General features: G+C 36.9%; 2 protein-coding genes across 9 annotated transcripts in view; one reads left to right on the top strand and one right to left on the bottom strand.

The window, feature by feature from the left end:
* Positions 1-1,541: 1,541 nt before the first annotated feature.
* On the bottom strand, positions 1,542-14,434 carry FAM229B (family with sequence similarity 229 member B). 5 transcript variants are annotated; one of them, XM_032407391.1, is made up of 4 exons: positions 14,334-14,434; positions 5,386-5,542; positions 3,591-3,729; positions 1,542-2,140 (listed from the first exon to the last, which is right to left on the bottom strand). In XM_032407391.1, exons 3-4 carry the CDS (start codon positions 3,713-3,715, stop codon positions 2,023-2,025), a joined length of 243 nt encoding a protein of 80 aa, XP_032263282.1. In that variant the 5' UTR covers positions 3,716-3,729; positions 5,386-5,542; positions 14,334-14,434; the 3' UTR covers positions 1,542-2,022. The 5 variants fall into 5 exon arrangements, with proteins under 5 accessions (XP_032263282.1, XP_032263284.1, XP_032263281.1 ...); XM_032407393.1 differs by having other exon boundaries at positions 5,443-5,545; positions 14,334-14,432; XM_032407390.1 differs by having other exon boundaries at positions 5,386-5,545; positions 14,334-14,428.
* Positions 14,435-14,552: 118 nt separating this feature from the next.
* Positions 14,553-16,133, top strand: part of TUBE1 (tubulin epsilon 1) — a 17,045-nt gene continuing 15,464 nt past the window's right edge. For 3 of the 4 annotated variants that reach the window (XR_004299998.1, XM_032408038.1, XM_032408040.1), the window contains exons 1-3: positions 14,553-14,648; positions 14,749-14,822; positions 15,393-15,445. Coding sequence is in view for 3 of the 4 variants with exons in the window: in XM_032408038.1 (XP_032263929.1) it covers positions 14,624-14,648; positions 14,749-14,822; positions 15,393-15,445 (152 nt within the window). In the remaining variant the exon portion in view is untranslated. The remainder of the gene's footprint in view (positions 14,649-14,748; positions 14,823-15,392; positions 15,446-16,133) is intronic. The other variant, XM_032408039.1, reaches the window with a different exon arrangement.

The following is a 16,133-nucleotide window of genomic DNA, read 5'->3' on the forward strand; positions in this document are numbered from 1 at the left end:
TTAATGAGCTGATGTCAACCTGGAGGAAGGTTATGAAAGCATGATGCCCCCAAACCTGTTTATATTCCCTTACATAAAGCCCATATCTGCAATGTAAGCAATGTAGGAAGGCATTTACTCAAGGCAGAGGCTTTAGAAGAGTAAAGAATTCATACTGGTAAAAAACTTATTGGTTTATCCTTTTAATATGTCTTTATGATCTACAGCAATGTCTCTACTCTCATTCCTGATATCAGTAGTTTGTGTCTTCTTTTTTTCCTGATAATTCTGTTGAGGCTTATCAATTTTATTGATCTTTTTGAAGTACCAGCTTTTGGTTTCATTGATTGTTCTCTATTATTTATTTTTATTTTATTGATCTCTGGTCTTTCTTATTTCTTTCTTACTGCCTCTTTTGGGTTTCGTTTGCCCATCTTTTGTGCTTTCTTAAGGTAAAAGCTTAGATCATTCGCTTGAGATGTTTCTTCTTTTCTAATGAAAGAATTTGATGTTTTCTAAGCACTATTCATCTGTACACCATCCATTTTGATATGTTGTGTTTCCATTTTCATTCAGCTCAAAATACTCTTCTAATTTCTCCTGCCATTTCTTCTTTATTCATGGGTTATTTGAAAACCTGTCATTTAAGTATCCCAATATTTGGAGATTCTCTGGATATTTTTCTTTGATTTCTAACTTAATTCTCCTGTGGAATATACTTGCATACTCTGTATATTTTGCCTATTTTTCAATTTATTGAGACTTGTCTCATTGCCTACAATGTGGTCATTCTTGGTGAGTTTTCCATGTGTACTCGAAAAGAATATACAGTTTCTGCCATACTATCGTTCTTCTACCAGTTGTTGAAAGATGTTGAAATCTCCAACTATAAAATGTGGAGTTGTTTTCTTTTCAATTTCATCAGTTTTTGATTCATATACTTTGAAGCTCTGCATAAACACTTAAAATTGTTATGACCATTTTAACATTATGAAATGCCTTTCTTTATCCCTGGTAGTATTCTTTGTTCTAAAATTGTCTTGTCTATTATTAATATAGGCTATTCCAACTTTCTTTTGATTAATGTTTACATGGTATATCTATTTTACCTTTTATATTTTTAATTTATGTGTCTCTTAGTATTTAAAGTAAGTTCAAGTAGATAGCATCTTCTTTTCTAGCCAATCTGAGTATCTCTGCCTATTCATTGAAGTATTTAGACTTTTTGTAATTAATGTAAATATCAATATAATTTGGCTTAAATTCATTATCTTTGTTTCCTTTTTCCCCTTTTTCTGGCTTCTTTAGGATTGAATGATATTTATTCCATTTTATCTCCACTATTGGGTATTAACTCTCTGTTATAATTTGCTTTTAGAGATAATTCTAAAGTTTACAATTTATTGGGACTCCTGTGGCTCAGTTTGGTTAAGTGTCTGCCTTCGGCTTAGGTCATGATCCCAGAGTCTTGGGATCAAGCCCCATATTGGGCTCCTTGCTCAGCGAGGAGCCTGCTTCTCCCTCTTCCTCTACCTGCCATTCCCCCTGCTTGTGCTCTCTCTTTCACATGATCTCTCTCTCTGTCAAATAAATAAATAAAATCTTAAAAAAAAAATAAAAAGATATCAAGCCAGAAACTGGCTTAGGGTATTCAAGTGAAAGGATTCAGCTAAGTGGCAACCCGAATATAAACAAAGGAAACCAGCCTAAAACACATTAATTATTTAGAATAGGCCCTTCATGATTGATAATCAAGGTGGATTAACCTTCATCTTGAATTATTGATATTAATGATCCACTGTGAGCAAAATGATTTCTAAAGTACTTTCTAATTGTGAAATATTATTCTGTCTTATCTATCAAACATAACTGATGGCTTATCACTACAAATTTTATAAGACATTTTGTCTTTTCCTAGTAAAAGAAAATATTTCCACTATTGTCATCATCCAAAGGTGCCACCACTTTTATTTATCAGATCATAAGATGATACTGGCCCATTACCCTTGACCTAGTCAAACCTCTACAAAAAGCTTAATGATGCTATTTAGGATGCATTTCCTTGCTGCTTTGCGCAGGTGGCTTTCGCATTGTTGCATAGACAGTGATAGGAACATCAGTTATTGTCAGGCAATGACTTCCAGGGCATCTTCGGAGTTGCCTGAATAAAAGAGCAAATGACATGTGGTTTGATACTAAAGAGGAAATTTTTTCAGAGCAGCAAAGTTTGCATATCAACTGTTTTAAATCATTTTGAAAGCTTTGAATGTCACAATATAATTATAACACAGTGGCACTGATGAGCCAGACATTTTAGACTTATGTTGCAAAGAAATTGTGGTTGTTGCCATACACTTAGTCACAGGAAATTTATAAATATAAAATAACCCTCTGGATGATCATTTTGAAAGGTATGCAAAGCTCAGCCCGGATTCCAGCCCAGTTGAAGAATCTCCATTGCTAAATGGCAAAAAAAAGGCGGGGGGAGGGGAGTGCATTGTTGTAAACATAGGCAATTTATGCATATAGGCACCTTAAAATCACTTCAATTGAGTGATCTAAAAACTAGAATATTTGTGGAAAAATATAAAACTGAACATGCTATTCCATACACTATTCAAATGTTGATTGAATCTCAGGTTTAAAAGAATCTTTAGGGGGGCCTAGGTGGCTCAGTCATTAAGCGTCTGCCTTTGGCTCAGGTCATGGTCCCAGGGTCCTGGGATAGAGCCCCACATCAGGCTCCCTGCTCTGCGGGAAGCCTGCTTCTCTCTATCCCACTCCCCCTGCTTGTGTTCCCTCTCTCGCTGTGTCTCTCTCTGTCAAATAAATAAATAAAATCTTTAAAAAATAAAATAAAAGAATCTTTAAATGGCGTCTAGTCCAAAAATACCTCTAGTGCTTGAATTTCTGTTCCAACATTCCCACCAGATAATCACCTAACCTCAGACATTTCTAAAGACAAGTGCTTAGTACTTCCCAAAATAGTACTGCATCCTTGAATAACTCTGATTTTTAAAGTACCTGCCTTATTAAGCTCAAATCTGTGTTCTAAAAATTTCTAAGCCATGAGAAATCTAACAATGTAGTATTTGATGTTTTGCTACGGTAAGCAGCAGAAAAGTGGAACAAATCCTATTCTTCATAGTTTTCTTCAATTTGCAGAAAATGATTTTGTTTTATAAAATATCCATACTCTATATTACTATCTTTCTGCTAAAAGTCAAATCAAAGCCAAAGTGACACTAAATCTGAGGTTGGGGTCTTCTTCATATTTGTAGCCTTATGCCTAGCATATAGTAGCCCTAAAGATTTGCTTGTTTAAATGAATGCTATCTTTCTTGTAACTATCAACAACAACAATAACAAAAATCTAGCTAAAAATTTACCAAAAAAAGAATTGGTCTATCGCTGAGACTTAACAGAGGTACCAAAAACAGACTGCGCTAAGAAAACCTGTAATCTGTTAATACTAATTTCATAAGCAATGTTTGTTAATATTAATTTAATGGTCCTGGACTTTCTTCTTGCTAATATTGAACACCAACTAAAGCTTATATTGATAATAGCCATTATGCATTTCCTCAGTCATCAGGATGAGCAGACCTTACCTAGTTGGTGACATCTCTTTCCCATGACAGGCAGCACTGGAGCTCAGCCCGGATTCCAGCCCAGTTGAAGAATCTCCTCCTTCCACTGGAAACCTCCTTGGCTGGGTCCCACACCGAAAAGGCATAATTCACTGAAAACCTAGATTAGAAAGTTAAAATAATGGCATAGGGCTGAGTTGTCTTCAAAAAGTTCTTTGGAGTCTTTAATGTTATTATTTTGTCTTGGATACATAGAAACTTTCTATATATCTACAGATATATAGAAACATATAGAAATTACATTTCAAAATATCTAAGAAGCATATAAATGCTATATTACACAACTCCCCTTTACATACAATTTGAAGTCTAGCAACAAATATAAAACAGCCATTAGATGGTAGAAGTAAACTGTGCCCTATGGTTAACATTACTGAAGTCTATTTCTGCTATGTGAAAAAAACCCAGCTTGCTTGTAATGAGTGTTAACAATAAACAAGCTTGAGCTCCTACTTCCACTCCCCACTGCCTCTCTGTCAAGCCCTTCTCTTCCTTATAAGTAGAGCCGAGCCTCACATCCTCCATGATAGGTTCCATTAATCCTGTTCCTGATGATCATTCATCCCCCCGCCTCTGTATATTTACAGCACATTAGTTAAGAAAGTGGGAGAATTGGACAGACCATGTAATCCTAAGCAAGGTACTTAACCAAGCATGTTTCTCAAGGATAAATCGGAAATAATGGTATCTCTTTCCAGGGTAATAGTGTGGATTAAATTAGGTAATACATGTAAAATGCAGTGCCTAACACATAGTTAGTGCTCAATAAATGTTAACTATTAGTACCCAGCGGATGCTACTGGGTACACAAACACACACATAATGTATATGTCAGATATAAGTATGATACACATACACACACACAACTATATAAAATAAGCTCTTTACTGCCTACTATTGCCTCTACTTGGAAATCTTCCCCACCCCACTGCTCCCCACTCCTTACTTGCTAGGACCAACTCATTCATTAAGTCTGAATTTACATTTCACTTTCTCAGAGAAGCCATCCATAACCACTCCATTATAGAAGTTTTCATAGCACTCTCTATTTTGGCTTTGTAACAGTTATCACTCTAATTCAGGATTCCTCAACTGTGACACCATGCACATCTGGGGCCAGATAGCTTTTTGCTGGGGAGAGAAGTTGGCCTGTGCTTTGTAGGATGTTTTGTAGCATCAAGGCGTCCACCCACTGCACACCAATAGCACCCCTCCCCCAAAGCTGTGACAATCAAAAATGTCTCCAGACATTGCCAAATGTTCCCTGGTGGAGAAGGGGAAGAAATCATGCCCTGTTGAGAACCAGCGCCCTAATTTTTTGTAAAAGTTTTTAGTTAATCATTGCCCCTCCCGCCTCCGTTTCATGCCTACCTTTGTCACCACTCACTGAATCCTTAATACCTAGAACAGTGGCTGGCACACAGTAATTAATAACTTTTGTATAAATTTATATGTGTTCAAAAGACAGGAAAAATGAAATATGTCTTATAACTGTTTTTTTATGCCTAGAACAGTATTCTATGCCTAATAACTAAGTGTCTGTTGTGGTAATAATAAAACTAAATTATTAAAGTTTAGGAATTTGAATATTATATATAATGGTTTTTATAGACTGTGTTTCCTTTATCAAGGAAAAAAAGTAGTATGCTCAATGACAAGTTAGTAGAACTACAGTAAAATCTATGGATTAGTATAACTATCTAATTTACGTAGATATTAAGTTCTGGCTAATTTGATCAAGGATACATAGACTTACCAAAATAGGCTGAGTCTGATTCCTGTAGAGGTGAATAAATCAACTGCTTCTACTGACCTTTCATAGAAGGCTGGAATTGCCAAAGGAATGATGATCAAATGTTCCAGTGACACCCAGAAATTATTACATCAGAAGATTCTTTCACATAGTTTCCTACCTGCTAAAGAACAAAATGTCACAATTCATAGCTCCAGCAGCAAGCTGAAACTCAGCAAAGAATTATCTCTGAAGTTTGTTTGACAGTCTTATTCTTGTCACTGCCTTATTCTCCAATGATATGAAATATTTTAATCTATGAATGAATTTACTTATATTCTACGCCTACAGTCTAATCTGTACAAAATCATGAGATTCTTCTCACTTTATATCCCATTTTCTTCATTATCTTTATCTTCCAGTTTTTCCCTTAACTATTAATACAAACTAATCCAATCTAACTATGTCCTCATCCCACACCAAAGGCCTCAAACTGCACCTTTACAAATTTCTCTATGGCTCTTCCTATGTGGGATTCTTTACATCTTCTCCCTAATGCCTGGACTACCTCTTCTTTTCTATTTCCCCAAGAACCTTGAAATTCCCAAGTGACAAAAATGAGGACAACTGAGAAAACAAGAATACATCTTGTACTGTCTTCTCTGTTCTGTTCCCTGGACCCTGAGGCTCTCCTCTGTTTGTACCATCTTTGCCAAAGGAATGATGATCAAATGTCCCAGTGGCACCCCAAAATTATGACATCAGAATTCTTTCACATAGGTTCCTATCTGCTAAAGAATAAAATGTCTCATAGTTCATAGCCCCAGCAACAAGATGAAACTTATCTTCTGGACTCCCTCCCCTGCCTCCCCTCTCCCAACTTCTGTAGCAATAGCTTACCTCATGGAATGTAATACTAAAGTATAACCCTTAAGCCAGAACACTTCTCTTCAGCTAATCTTTTTTTTCAATTTTCATAGTTGATGACAAACTATTAAATGACATTAAGCATTTTTTTTCATTTAATGAAAACCTTTTTTACTACCCACATTTTCTAAGTTCCCACTGTTCTGTTTTTATATGATTTACATTACAGGAAGTTGGCATTTTACATAATTTAGTTGATGGACAAAATCTTACCTCTACCTTCTTTTTCTTACTAGGGTGCTATGTGTGAATAGTTGATCACAATTTTAGCTTAGAGAAACCATTTAACTGACTGTGTCATAGTTAGACAAACTGAAATAATTGCTAGCCATTGTTAGCTAATGTATCATTAGGACCTAAACATTTGATCCTTAGGATGGCAAAAATTTTTAATAGTTTACATTTTCTAGTGGAGGTCCATGTGGAAAAATGGTAGGTTTTGACATGAAAATTAGGTTTGAATTTTAACAGCATGTTAACTCTGAGACTTTGAGCAAATCACTAAAAGTCTACCTGAAAAAAAGGTGTGAATTTCTATATCATAGAGTTGTTTTGAGGAATAAAAAAAATCTAACATGTAATAAAACCAGTGTCTGAAATACAAAAGTTCCACCAGCATACATTATTTTATCTTTGTGCATAATTCTTGAAATCAGAGTGCAGAAGCATTGATTTCACTTTTTAGTCATTGATATATTTTTAAACTACAAAGTGAAGTATCTGCATGTGAAATATTCATAAATTCCTCTAATTTACTATGATTTTAAACTAGGTATTTGGCACAAGTTGCACCAAGTTTCTTTTTTTGGTATGGGTGGTACAATGAAACAAACCAAACCGTAGCCTTAATGATGAAACTTTCTAGCACTAGAGAAATAATACATCACAAAATGAACTTAACTCTCCAGCAGAACTTCACAGAGAAATGGATGAATATGTGAAGTATAGATGTTGGGGGCGGGGGTTGTTGGAGATGGTGAAATCTCTAAATACTCTCTCTTAATCCTCATAAACCTGAGAGTAATAATAATCTTTCAATCCTCAGAATATTGATTTATGAGATGTAGGAAAGGAGTAATGCTCAAACTTGTCATATCCTAAGACAATAAATCTATTACCCATCTATTACCCATTTCAACAAATATTTGCTGAGAATCCACCATGAGCCAGACATATGTTAAGTGCTGAAGATAAAATATTGAGCAAAACAAACACAGTGTCTATCCTAGTAGAGTTTACAGGTAGGGTAGTATATGCCCTAGACTAGGATATCAAACCTAAGTCTAAAGAACGAGTAGACATCAACTAGGTGAAAATGGGTGGGAAGTAAAAACATCGAGACAGTTGAGGATGGGGCAAACAGAGGAAACAGCATGTGCAAAGATCATGTGCCAGTAGAGAAGACAACTGAAAATATGAAAGACCAGCATAACCATGGTAGAGAAAATAAAAAAATAAGGTCAGAGAAATAAGTAGAGGCTAAACCAAGCAGGAACATGAACCCAAGTTAAAGACTTTATGAGCAAGGGAGCTCACAAAAGAATTTTAATCTTTCAGGAAACTTTCTAGGTTTCATTGATTTTTCTCTGTTAATTTTCTGTTTTTTATTTGATTTCTTCTCCAATCTTTAGTATTTGCTTTTTTTCTGTTTACTTTGGGCTTAATCTGTTTCTCTTTTTCTAGTATCTTAAAATGGAAGCCTAGATCATTGATTTGAGACCTACCTTCTTGAAATAAGCATTTAATTCTATAAATTTCCATCAAAGCACTACTTGAGATTCATTCCACAAATTTTGAAATGTTGTATTTTCATTACCTTCCGTTAAAAATTTCCATTTCCCTCTTGGTTTCTTCTTTGACCTATGAGTTATTTAGAACTGTGTTATTTTGTTTTCAATTATATGGAATTATTCTAGCTAGTTCTCTTTTACTGATTTCTTAGATTCCATTGCTGGCAGAGAACATTCTTCATATAATTATAATTCTTTTATATTTATTGAGATTTGCTTATGGTCAGAATATGGACTATCTTGGTAAGTGTTCCACCTACTCTTGAAAAGAGTATGTATTCTGCTGTCATTGAATGAAGTGTTCTATCATTGAATTACTTGGTTGACAGAGTTCTTCAAGTCTTCTGCATTCTTACTGATTTCCTGTATTCTTCTTTATCAATTATTGAAATAAGGATGTTGAAATCTCCAAATATAATTATGAATGTATCTGTCTCTCTATTCTGCCAGTTTTTGCTTCATATAATTTGAAGCTCTGATATTAGGCACATAAATATTTAGTGGTGTTATGTCCTCCTGATGAATTGACAACTTTATTATTAAAAACTATCCTTCTTTATCTCTAGTAATATTCTGTGCCCTGAAATCTACTTTGTCTGAAATTTATATAGATACTTTCTATTCATTAATGTTAGTATAATGTATCTTTTCCTGTCTTTTTACTTTTAACTTATTTGGTCTTTATATTCAATGTGGTTTTCTTATAAACAGAAGAGTTGAGTCTTGCTTTTTCTTATCTACTCTGATGATCTCTGACTTTTAATTAACATGTTTCAATTATCTACATTTAATGTGATAGATATAACTGAATTTGTATGCCTTCTGCCTATTTGTATTCTATTTGTGCTGTTCTTTTTTCCCTTTTTTCTTATTCTGTTCTTTTGAAACAACTGAGTATACTTCATGAATCTATTCTATCTTCATTATTGGCTAATTGCTTTACAACTTTATGTTTTCCTTTTGGTTACTTTAAGGTTTATAGTAAACATTTTTAACTTTTCTGTTTGCCTTAAATAACATTATGCCATTTCACATACACTAAAAGAAACTTACACTGAAAGAAACTCACGCTAAAAGAACAATTTCCCCTCTCCCACCCTGTATTATTTAATCATAACATTTTACTTCTACATATATTATAAACCCCACAACACATTATAAATTTCTCTTCAAGCAACTGTTTTTGAAGAAAATTTTAAAATTTTATATCTACCCACATATTTATATTTACCCACATATTTATCATTTTCAGTGTTCTTGGTCCCCTTCAGTAAGTCCAGATTTCCCTCCAACATCATTTTCCTTTTATCTGAATGAAGATTTTCATTTAACAGTTCTAGTCTACTAGCAATCAATTCATTCCAGTTTTGTATGTTTTTACTTCATCTCCACTTTTTCATTTCCATTTTTGAACAATATTTTTGCTGAGTATAAAATCCTGTCAAGTTTTGTTTTGCAGGGCTTTTTTTTAAGTACTTAAAGATTTTGCTCCAGTTTTCTGATTTGCATTGTTTCTAAGTCTGCTTTTATTTTTAACTTTGTTCCTCTACATGTAGTGTGTCCTTTTTTCCTCTGGGTGCTTTTAATATTTTTCTTAGCCACTGGTATTAATTTGATTATAATGTGCTTGGTGTGGTTTTATTCCTGTTCCCTGTGTCTAAAGTTTCATTGAGTTTCTTGGGTCTGTGGGTTCATAGTTTTTATCGTATGTGAAAACTTTTCAGACATGATCTCTTCAAGTATGTTTTTGTTTCCTCCTTCTGGAACTCCAATTACGGTATATAAAGCTGTTTGAAGTTGTCCCATAGCTCACTCATCCTCTTTTATTCTCTTTTCGTTCTATTTTGGATAGTTTCTACTGTTTGCAATGTCTAATCTGCTCTTAATTCCATCCAGTGTACTTTTCATCTTAGACATTGCATTCTTTTTTATCTCTAGATGTCTGATTAGGGTCTTTTATATTTGTCTCTTCTTAATCTTTCCATGCTTCCTTCTGCCTTCTTGAACATATCAAGTATATTTATGTTATTTTAATGTCCTCGTCTACCAGTTCCTTCATTTGTGCCATTTCTTGGTTTGCTTTTACTGATTCTTTTTAACCTCATATGGAGTGTTTTCTACATCTTCACCTATCTTGCAATTTTTCATCGAATGGCAGAATTTCACATTATTGAATGCTGGTTTTATTTTTAGTTCTCTAAGCACTTTCAAGTTTTAATCTAGGACACAGTTACTTGGAAATAGCTTGGCCCTTTGGAGGCTTGATTTTACGCTCTCCTAGGCTAGATCAGAACAGCCATTCATCTATGGCTAATTTCTCTCCATTACTAAGGCAATATCCTTACTGTACTCAACACCCCCAGACATTACAGGGCTTTTCCACTAAAGATACTGGGAATGTAAACTAGTCCCAGCCTTGTGTGAACCCCCAAAATTGTTCTGCCTGCTTCTTCCCAGTGGTTCATTCCTCAGTCTTGGGTAGTTTCCCCACATGCATATACTGATCAGTACTCAGTTTAAGGCTCAGAGAAATTCCCTGAAGATCTCCAGAGCTTTCTCTATATACTCACTCCTTTCTGGCATTCTGCTCCGAAAATTATAGCTGCCTTGGTCCCACAGAATTTTCAGTTCTGTCTCCCCAACTCAGGATGGCTGCTGGGTTGTGTTTGAGCTCTGTTCATCAGAAAGAAGTTACTAATGTCAATGTTACCTAGAGCAATCTACACATTTAATGCAATCCCTATCAAAATACTATCAACTTTTTTCAAAGAAATGAAACAAATAATCCTAAAATTTGTATGGAACCAGAAAAGAACCCGAATAGCCAGAGGAATGTTGAAAAAGAAAAGCAAAGCTGGTGGCATCACAATTCCGGACTTCAAGCTCTATTACAAAGCTGTCATCATCAAGACAGTATGGTACTGGCACAAAAACAGACACATAGGTCAATGGAACAGAATAGAGAGCCCAGAAATGGACCCTTAACTCTATGATCAACTCATCTTCGACAAAGCGGGAAAGAATGTCCAATGGAAAAAAGACAGTCTCTTCAACAAATGGCGTTGGGAAAATTGGACAGCCACACATGCAGAAGAATGAAACTGGACCATTTACTTACACCACACACAAAAATAGACTCAAAATGGATGAAAGACCTAAATGTGAGACAGGAATCCATCAAAATCCTAGAGGAGAACACAGGCAGCAACCTCTTCGACCTCAGCTGCAGCAACTTCTTCCTAGAAACATCGCCAAAGGCAAGGGAAGCAAGGGCAAAAATGAACTATTGGAACTTCACCAAGATAAAAAGCTTTTGCACAGCAAAGGAAACAGTCAACAAAACCAAAAGACAACTGACAGAATGGGAGAAGATATTTTTAAATGACATATTGGATAAAGGGCTAGTATCCAAAATCTATAAAGAACTTATCAAACTCAACACCCAAAGAACAAATAATCCAATCAAGAAAAATCAAGAAATGGGCAGAAGACATGAACAGACATCTCTGCAAAGAAGATATCCAATGGCCAACAGACACATGAAAATGTGCTCAACATCACTCGGCATCAGGGAAATCCAAATCAAAACCTCAATGAGATACCACCTCACACCAGTCAGAATGGCTAAAATTAACAAGTCAGGAAACAACAGATGTTGGCAAGGATGCGGAGAAAGGGGAACCCCCCTACACTGTTGGTGGGAATGCAAGCTGGTGCAGCGACTCCGGAAAACAGTATGGAGGTTCCTCAAAAATTTGAAAATAGAGCTACCCTATGACCCAGCAATTGCACTACTGGATATTTACCCCAAAGATACAAATGTAGTGATCTGAAGGGGTATGTGCACCCCAATGTTTATAGCAGCAATGTCCACAATAGCCAAACTATGGAAAGAGCCAAGATGTCCATCAACAGATCAATGGATAAAGAAGATGTGGTATATATATACAATGGAATATTATGCAGCCATCAAAAAAAACCCCGAAATCTTGCCATCTGCAACGACGTGGATGGAACTAGAGGGTATTATGCTAAGCGAAATAAGTCAATCAGAGAAAGACAAGTATCACATGATCTCACTGATATGAGGAATTCTTAATCTCAGACTGAGGGTTGCTGGAGTGGTGGGGGTGGGAGAGATGAGGTAGCTGGGTGATAGACATTGGGGAGGGTATGTGCTATGGTGAGCACTGTGAATTGTGTAAGACTGATGAATCACAGACCTGTACCTCTGAAACAAATAATACATTATATGTTAAAAAGAAAAAAAAGAAGAAGAAGATAGTAGGAAGGGAAAAATGAAGGTGGGGAATCGGAGGGGGAGACCAACCATGAGAGACTATGGACTCTGAGAAACAAACTGAGGGTTTTAGCGGGGAGGGGGGTTGGGTATGGGTTAGCCCAGTGATGGGTATTAAGGAGGGGACGTACTGAATGGAGCACTGGGTGTTATATACAAACAATGAATCATGGAACACTACATCAAAAACTAATGATGTAATGTATGGTGACTAACATAACATAATAAAATTAAATTTTAAAAAAAAGAAAGAAGTTACTAGGTCTAGTCCATACTCAAGGAGAGGGAATGCTGTATTCTGATATCATGTCTGAGAATACTTATAATATACTTATAAATGTTGTTCATCAAATATTTCTGGCTTTCTGCCTTCTGGAAATTGCAATTCCTGCCCCCCTATGATTACTCAGAGCCCATGTGACTAGTTTTGGCCAGTGAGTTAACAACAGTCATTAACTGCAGTGCAAGATTCTCTTGAGTTGTCCTTCTCTATGCCACAAAAGCCAAGAATGTACCAAATAGTGGTAGTTCAGCAACCTGGGTGCCAGAGTGGCATAAACATAAAGCACAACCACAGAGACCTCCCAAAAGACATGGATCATGTGCAAAAATATAAACCTTTATTGTTTTACACCACTGAGATTTAGGGGTTAGTTGTAACCATAACTTAGCAAAATTTATCATGACTTACACAGACTTAGGTCCAGCCTTAAGAACTGCCATAACAAAAATCTAAAATAGAAGTCATTAGCATAGTGGTCAGGCAGCAGGTGACAAGAAAACTGTTACTGGAAGCTGAAAGCATAGTTATTTATGTTATTAGTGGCAAATGTATTGGGAAAAATCTTTGCAAAATTCTTGTGATAACCTAGAAGACAGATTATTTACTAATGAACTTGAATTTGAGGGGAAGAGGTTAGAAGACACTGTTGGTAAGACGTTGGTTGCTATGGTTGTGTTTGTCAAGTTATATGAGAGATGGGCTCAGAAATGCAGTGTGCCAACAGGAATAAAAAAGAGCCCCCACAAATTCTAATTATATTCAAGTGACAACTTGGAAAGTCAAAGGTGTATAATTTTCTTGGAACACATTTTATTCCCCCTCAGAACTTTGCAATATATTTTCAATGTCTTCCAGTACTGAACGTGCTATAGATGAGTCTAACAAACCCTAATTGTTTTTTCTCCACCTTCCCCCCACCACCTTCCTAGGATTTTGTAGTTCCTCAGAATTTGTGGAAATTATTATTTCAGTAAAGAAGTGATGAAGTTCTTAATTGAAATCTGGTCTAAATTGATCAGTAAGAGTTCAGAGTGTTTTTCAATGTTTGACAATTTTCGGTACTCGGTAATTTTCAGGAATGTCTGATTTTTCAGTCTTCTTCCTTCCATCTAATTTACATAAATCAAATGCCTAGTTTTAATTTAATCTCTTCCACTAGACTTCTATTTACTGATCTACATCCTCATCCACTGAATCCTACTGAACTTACAGTCAGCACCACACAATATTGTAAGACAAAAATTGTTTCAGTACTTCGTGTGTATCTTAGAATGTAGGCTTCCTGGAGCTGGATATATGTCTTGATTTCTTTTGAATACTCCAGAAGGCCTGGAAGTTAATGTCGGGAGTATCCAGCTTCAACGAACACTGATTGGGTCTCTGAAGCGCTTTTTTGTCAAAGTGTATAAACTACCTCGTTTCGGTTGTAGCCTGACACGCCTATTTGGGGTTTCTTTGTGCTCATCGACACTGTTTTCTGTTAGAAGAAAGGACTTGTTGGATAGCCGCACGAAAGCAGAGCGTCCCGAGGAATCTGATTAAACGGAGTTTGACCCAACTCCCAGGGGGTTGAGACTGTGAACAAAAACTAAACCTCTGATAGCCCATAAACACTTTTAAAGACACACATTTTATAAAATCCTACTCCAAAGCCTAGTTACCCGACAGTTACCCCAGCCTCCGGAGCTGCCGAAGCTCAAAGATGTTGGCAAGCAGCAGTATCCACGGTCCGGAGGCCCAGTCGCTATGGTAACGGTGGGACGCAAGTACCTTAGCTCACCCTTCTGACGGAAAAACTTAGCTTGATTCTAGGGAAGAGCGTTGCGACGGCAGTGACTTGCGGCGGCAGCGTGACTTTACGGCTTCCCGGCTCCTCCAGGCGCGCCGCTGGTGGGCGGGGCTTGCAAGGGAGTACGAAAGTGGGCGCGGGCTGTCTAGTACCTCCGTTTGCCGCGCCGCAGCATGACCCAGTCGGTGGTCGTACAGGGTAAGCTGCGCGGGAGGGTGGGCACTCCGTCGCCGCGCAGCCGAGTGGCCTTGTTTGCCGCCTAATGGCTACTCTCTTTCCCTCCTCTCGCTGGTGGCAGTCGGCCAGTGCGGAAACCAGATCGGCTGCTGCTTCTGGGATCTGGCGCTGAGGGAGCATGCCGCGGTCAACCAGGTACCGGCCCAGTCGGCTAAGCAAGAATCAGTGCATTTGACCTTTTATTTGACCGGCATAAGGTGTATGGGATCTTCTCAGGAAAGAACAAACTGGTTTTTAAACGTTTGTTGGCGTTAGAACAAATGCTGGCCAAAGACCTTAGTCTTAAGTCTCCCTGATTCTCAGGGTCTCATTTTTATCAGGATTCTTGTGAAGAGCAATGAGATAGTATTGGGGAAGTACTTTGTAAAATAGGTAACATGTGTGGTATTATATTATTGAATTTAATCAACTTTAAAATGATCACCAGGAATCCAGACAAAGCTCTCGTTTGACGCACCTTCTACAATCCTATGGGGACTCCTTTCTTCAGCACCCTCTGCTAAACTTAACCCATAGATTTTATGGCATTTATTCTTTAGGTAGTAAGAATCAGTCTAAGCACTTTATGATAACTAGCATTTTTGTTGTTGTTCTTATAGTCAAAGATCAGCCATTACGGTATTGTGAGATTATTAAATCGAAAGGATTTCATTTGGGAAAGAGACAAAACTTAATCAAATGTTATATATACTTTTTTCTTTTTAGAAAGGAATTTATGATGAGGCAATAAGCAGCTTCTTTAGAAATGTGGATACCAGGTAAGATGGGATTGAAGTCTATCACGTAGCATAATGATTCTTTTCATGTCATCAGATTGGGTGAGACTTCTTCAAAGGACAATAAAACAGTTGATAACTATAAAGAATTCTGGCTTTTTTGTTTTTCTAATTATTGAAAGCATATTTTTTTTTCATTATTCCCATACCATTAATATTTCTCATATTATTCTGCAGAGCAGGACAGCAGGTTTCCTTTTAAGGCCATATGAAGGAACAAAAAGAACCTTTAGTGTGCCTTCTCTTATTTTTATTTAAAGTTTTATTTATTTGAGAGAGAGCGGGCGCTAGCACAAGTGGGAGCAAAGGAAGTGGAGAACAGACTCCCCGATGAGCAGGGAGCCCAACATGGGGTTTCATTGCAGGACCCCAGGATCATGACTTGAGCGGAAGACAGACACTTAACCAACTGAGCCACCCAGGCGCCCCTCATGTGCCTTCTTTTTTTGAAAAAGATTTTTATTGGGGCGCCTGGGTGGCTCAGTCAGTTAAGCGTCTGCCTTCGGCTCAGGTCATGATCCCAGAGTCCTGGGATCGAGCCCCGCATCGGGCTCCCTGTTCGGCGGGAAGCCTGCTTCTCCTTCTCCCTCTCCCACTCCCCCTGCTTGTGTTCCCTCTCTCGCTGTGTCTCTCTCTGTCAGATAAATCAATAAAATCTTTAAAAAAAAAA

This window comes from Phoca vitulina, unplaced genomic scaffold (genome assembly GCF_004348235.1).
Source record: "Phoca vitulina isolate PV1807 unplaced genomic scaffold, GSC_HSeal_1.0 scaffold9, whole genome shotgun sequence".
Lineage (NCBI taxonomy): Eukaryota > Metazoa > Chordata > Mammalia > Carnivora > Phocidae > Phoca > Phoca vitulina.

What these genes read in the sequence shown, in the direction of transcription:
- FAM229B (XM_032407391.1), bottom strand. Translation starts at nt 3,715, where the DNA reads ATGCCTTTTCGGTGTGGGACCCAGCCAAGGAGGTTTCCAGTGGAAGGA. An exon ending in AAAGAGATGTCACCAACTAG is followed by an intron (nt 2,141 to 3,590) that starts GTAAGGTCTGCT and finishes TCTTTTATTCAG; the next exon opens with GCAACTCCGAAGATGCCCTG.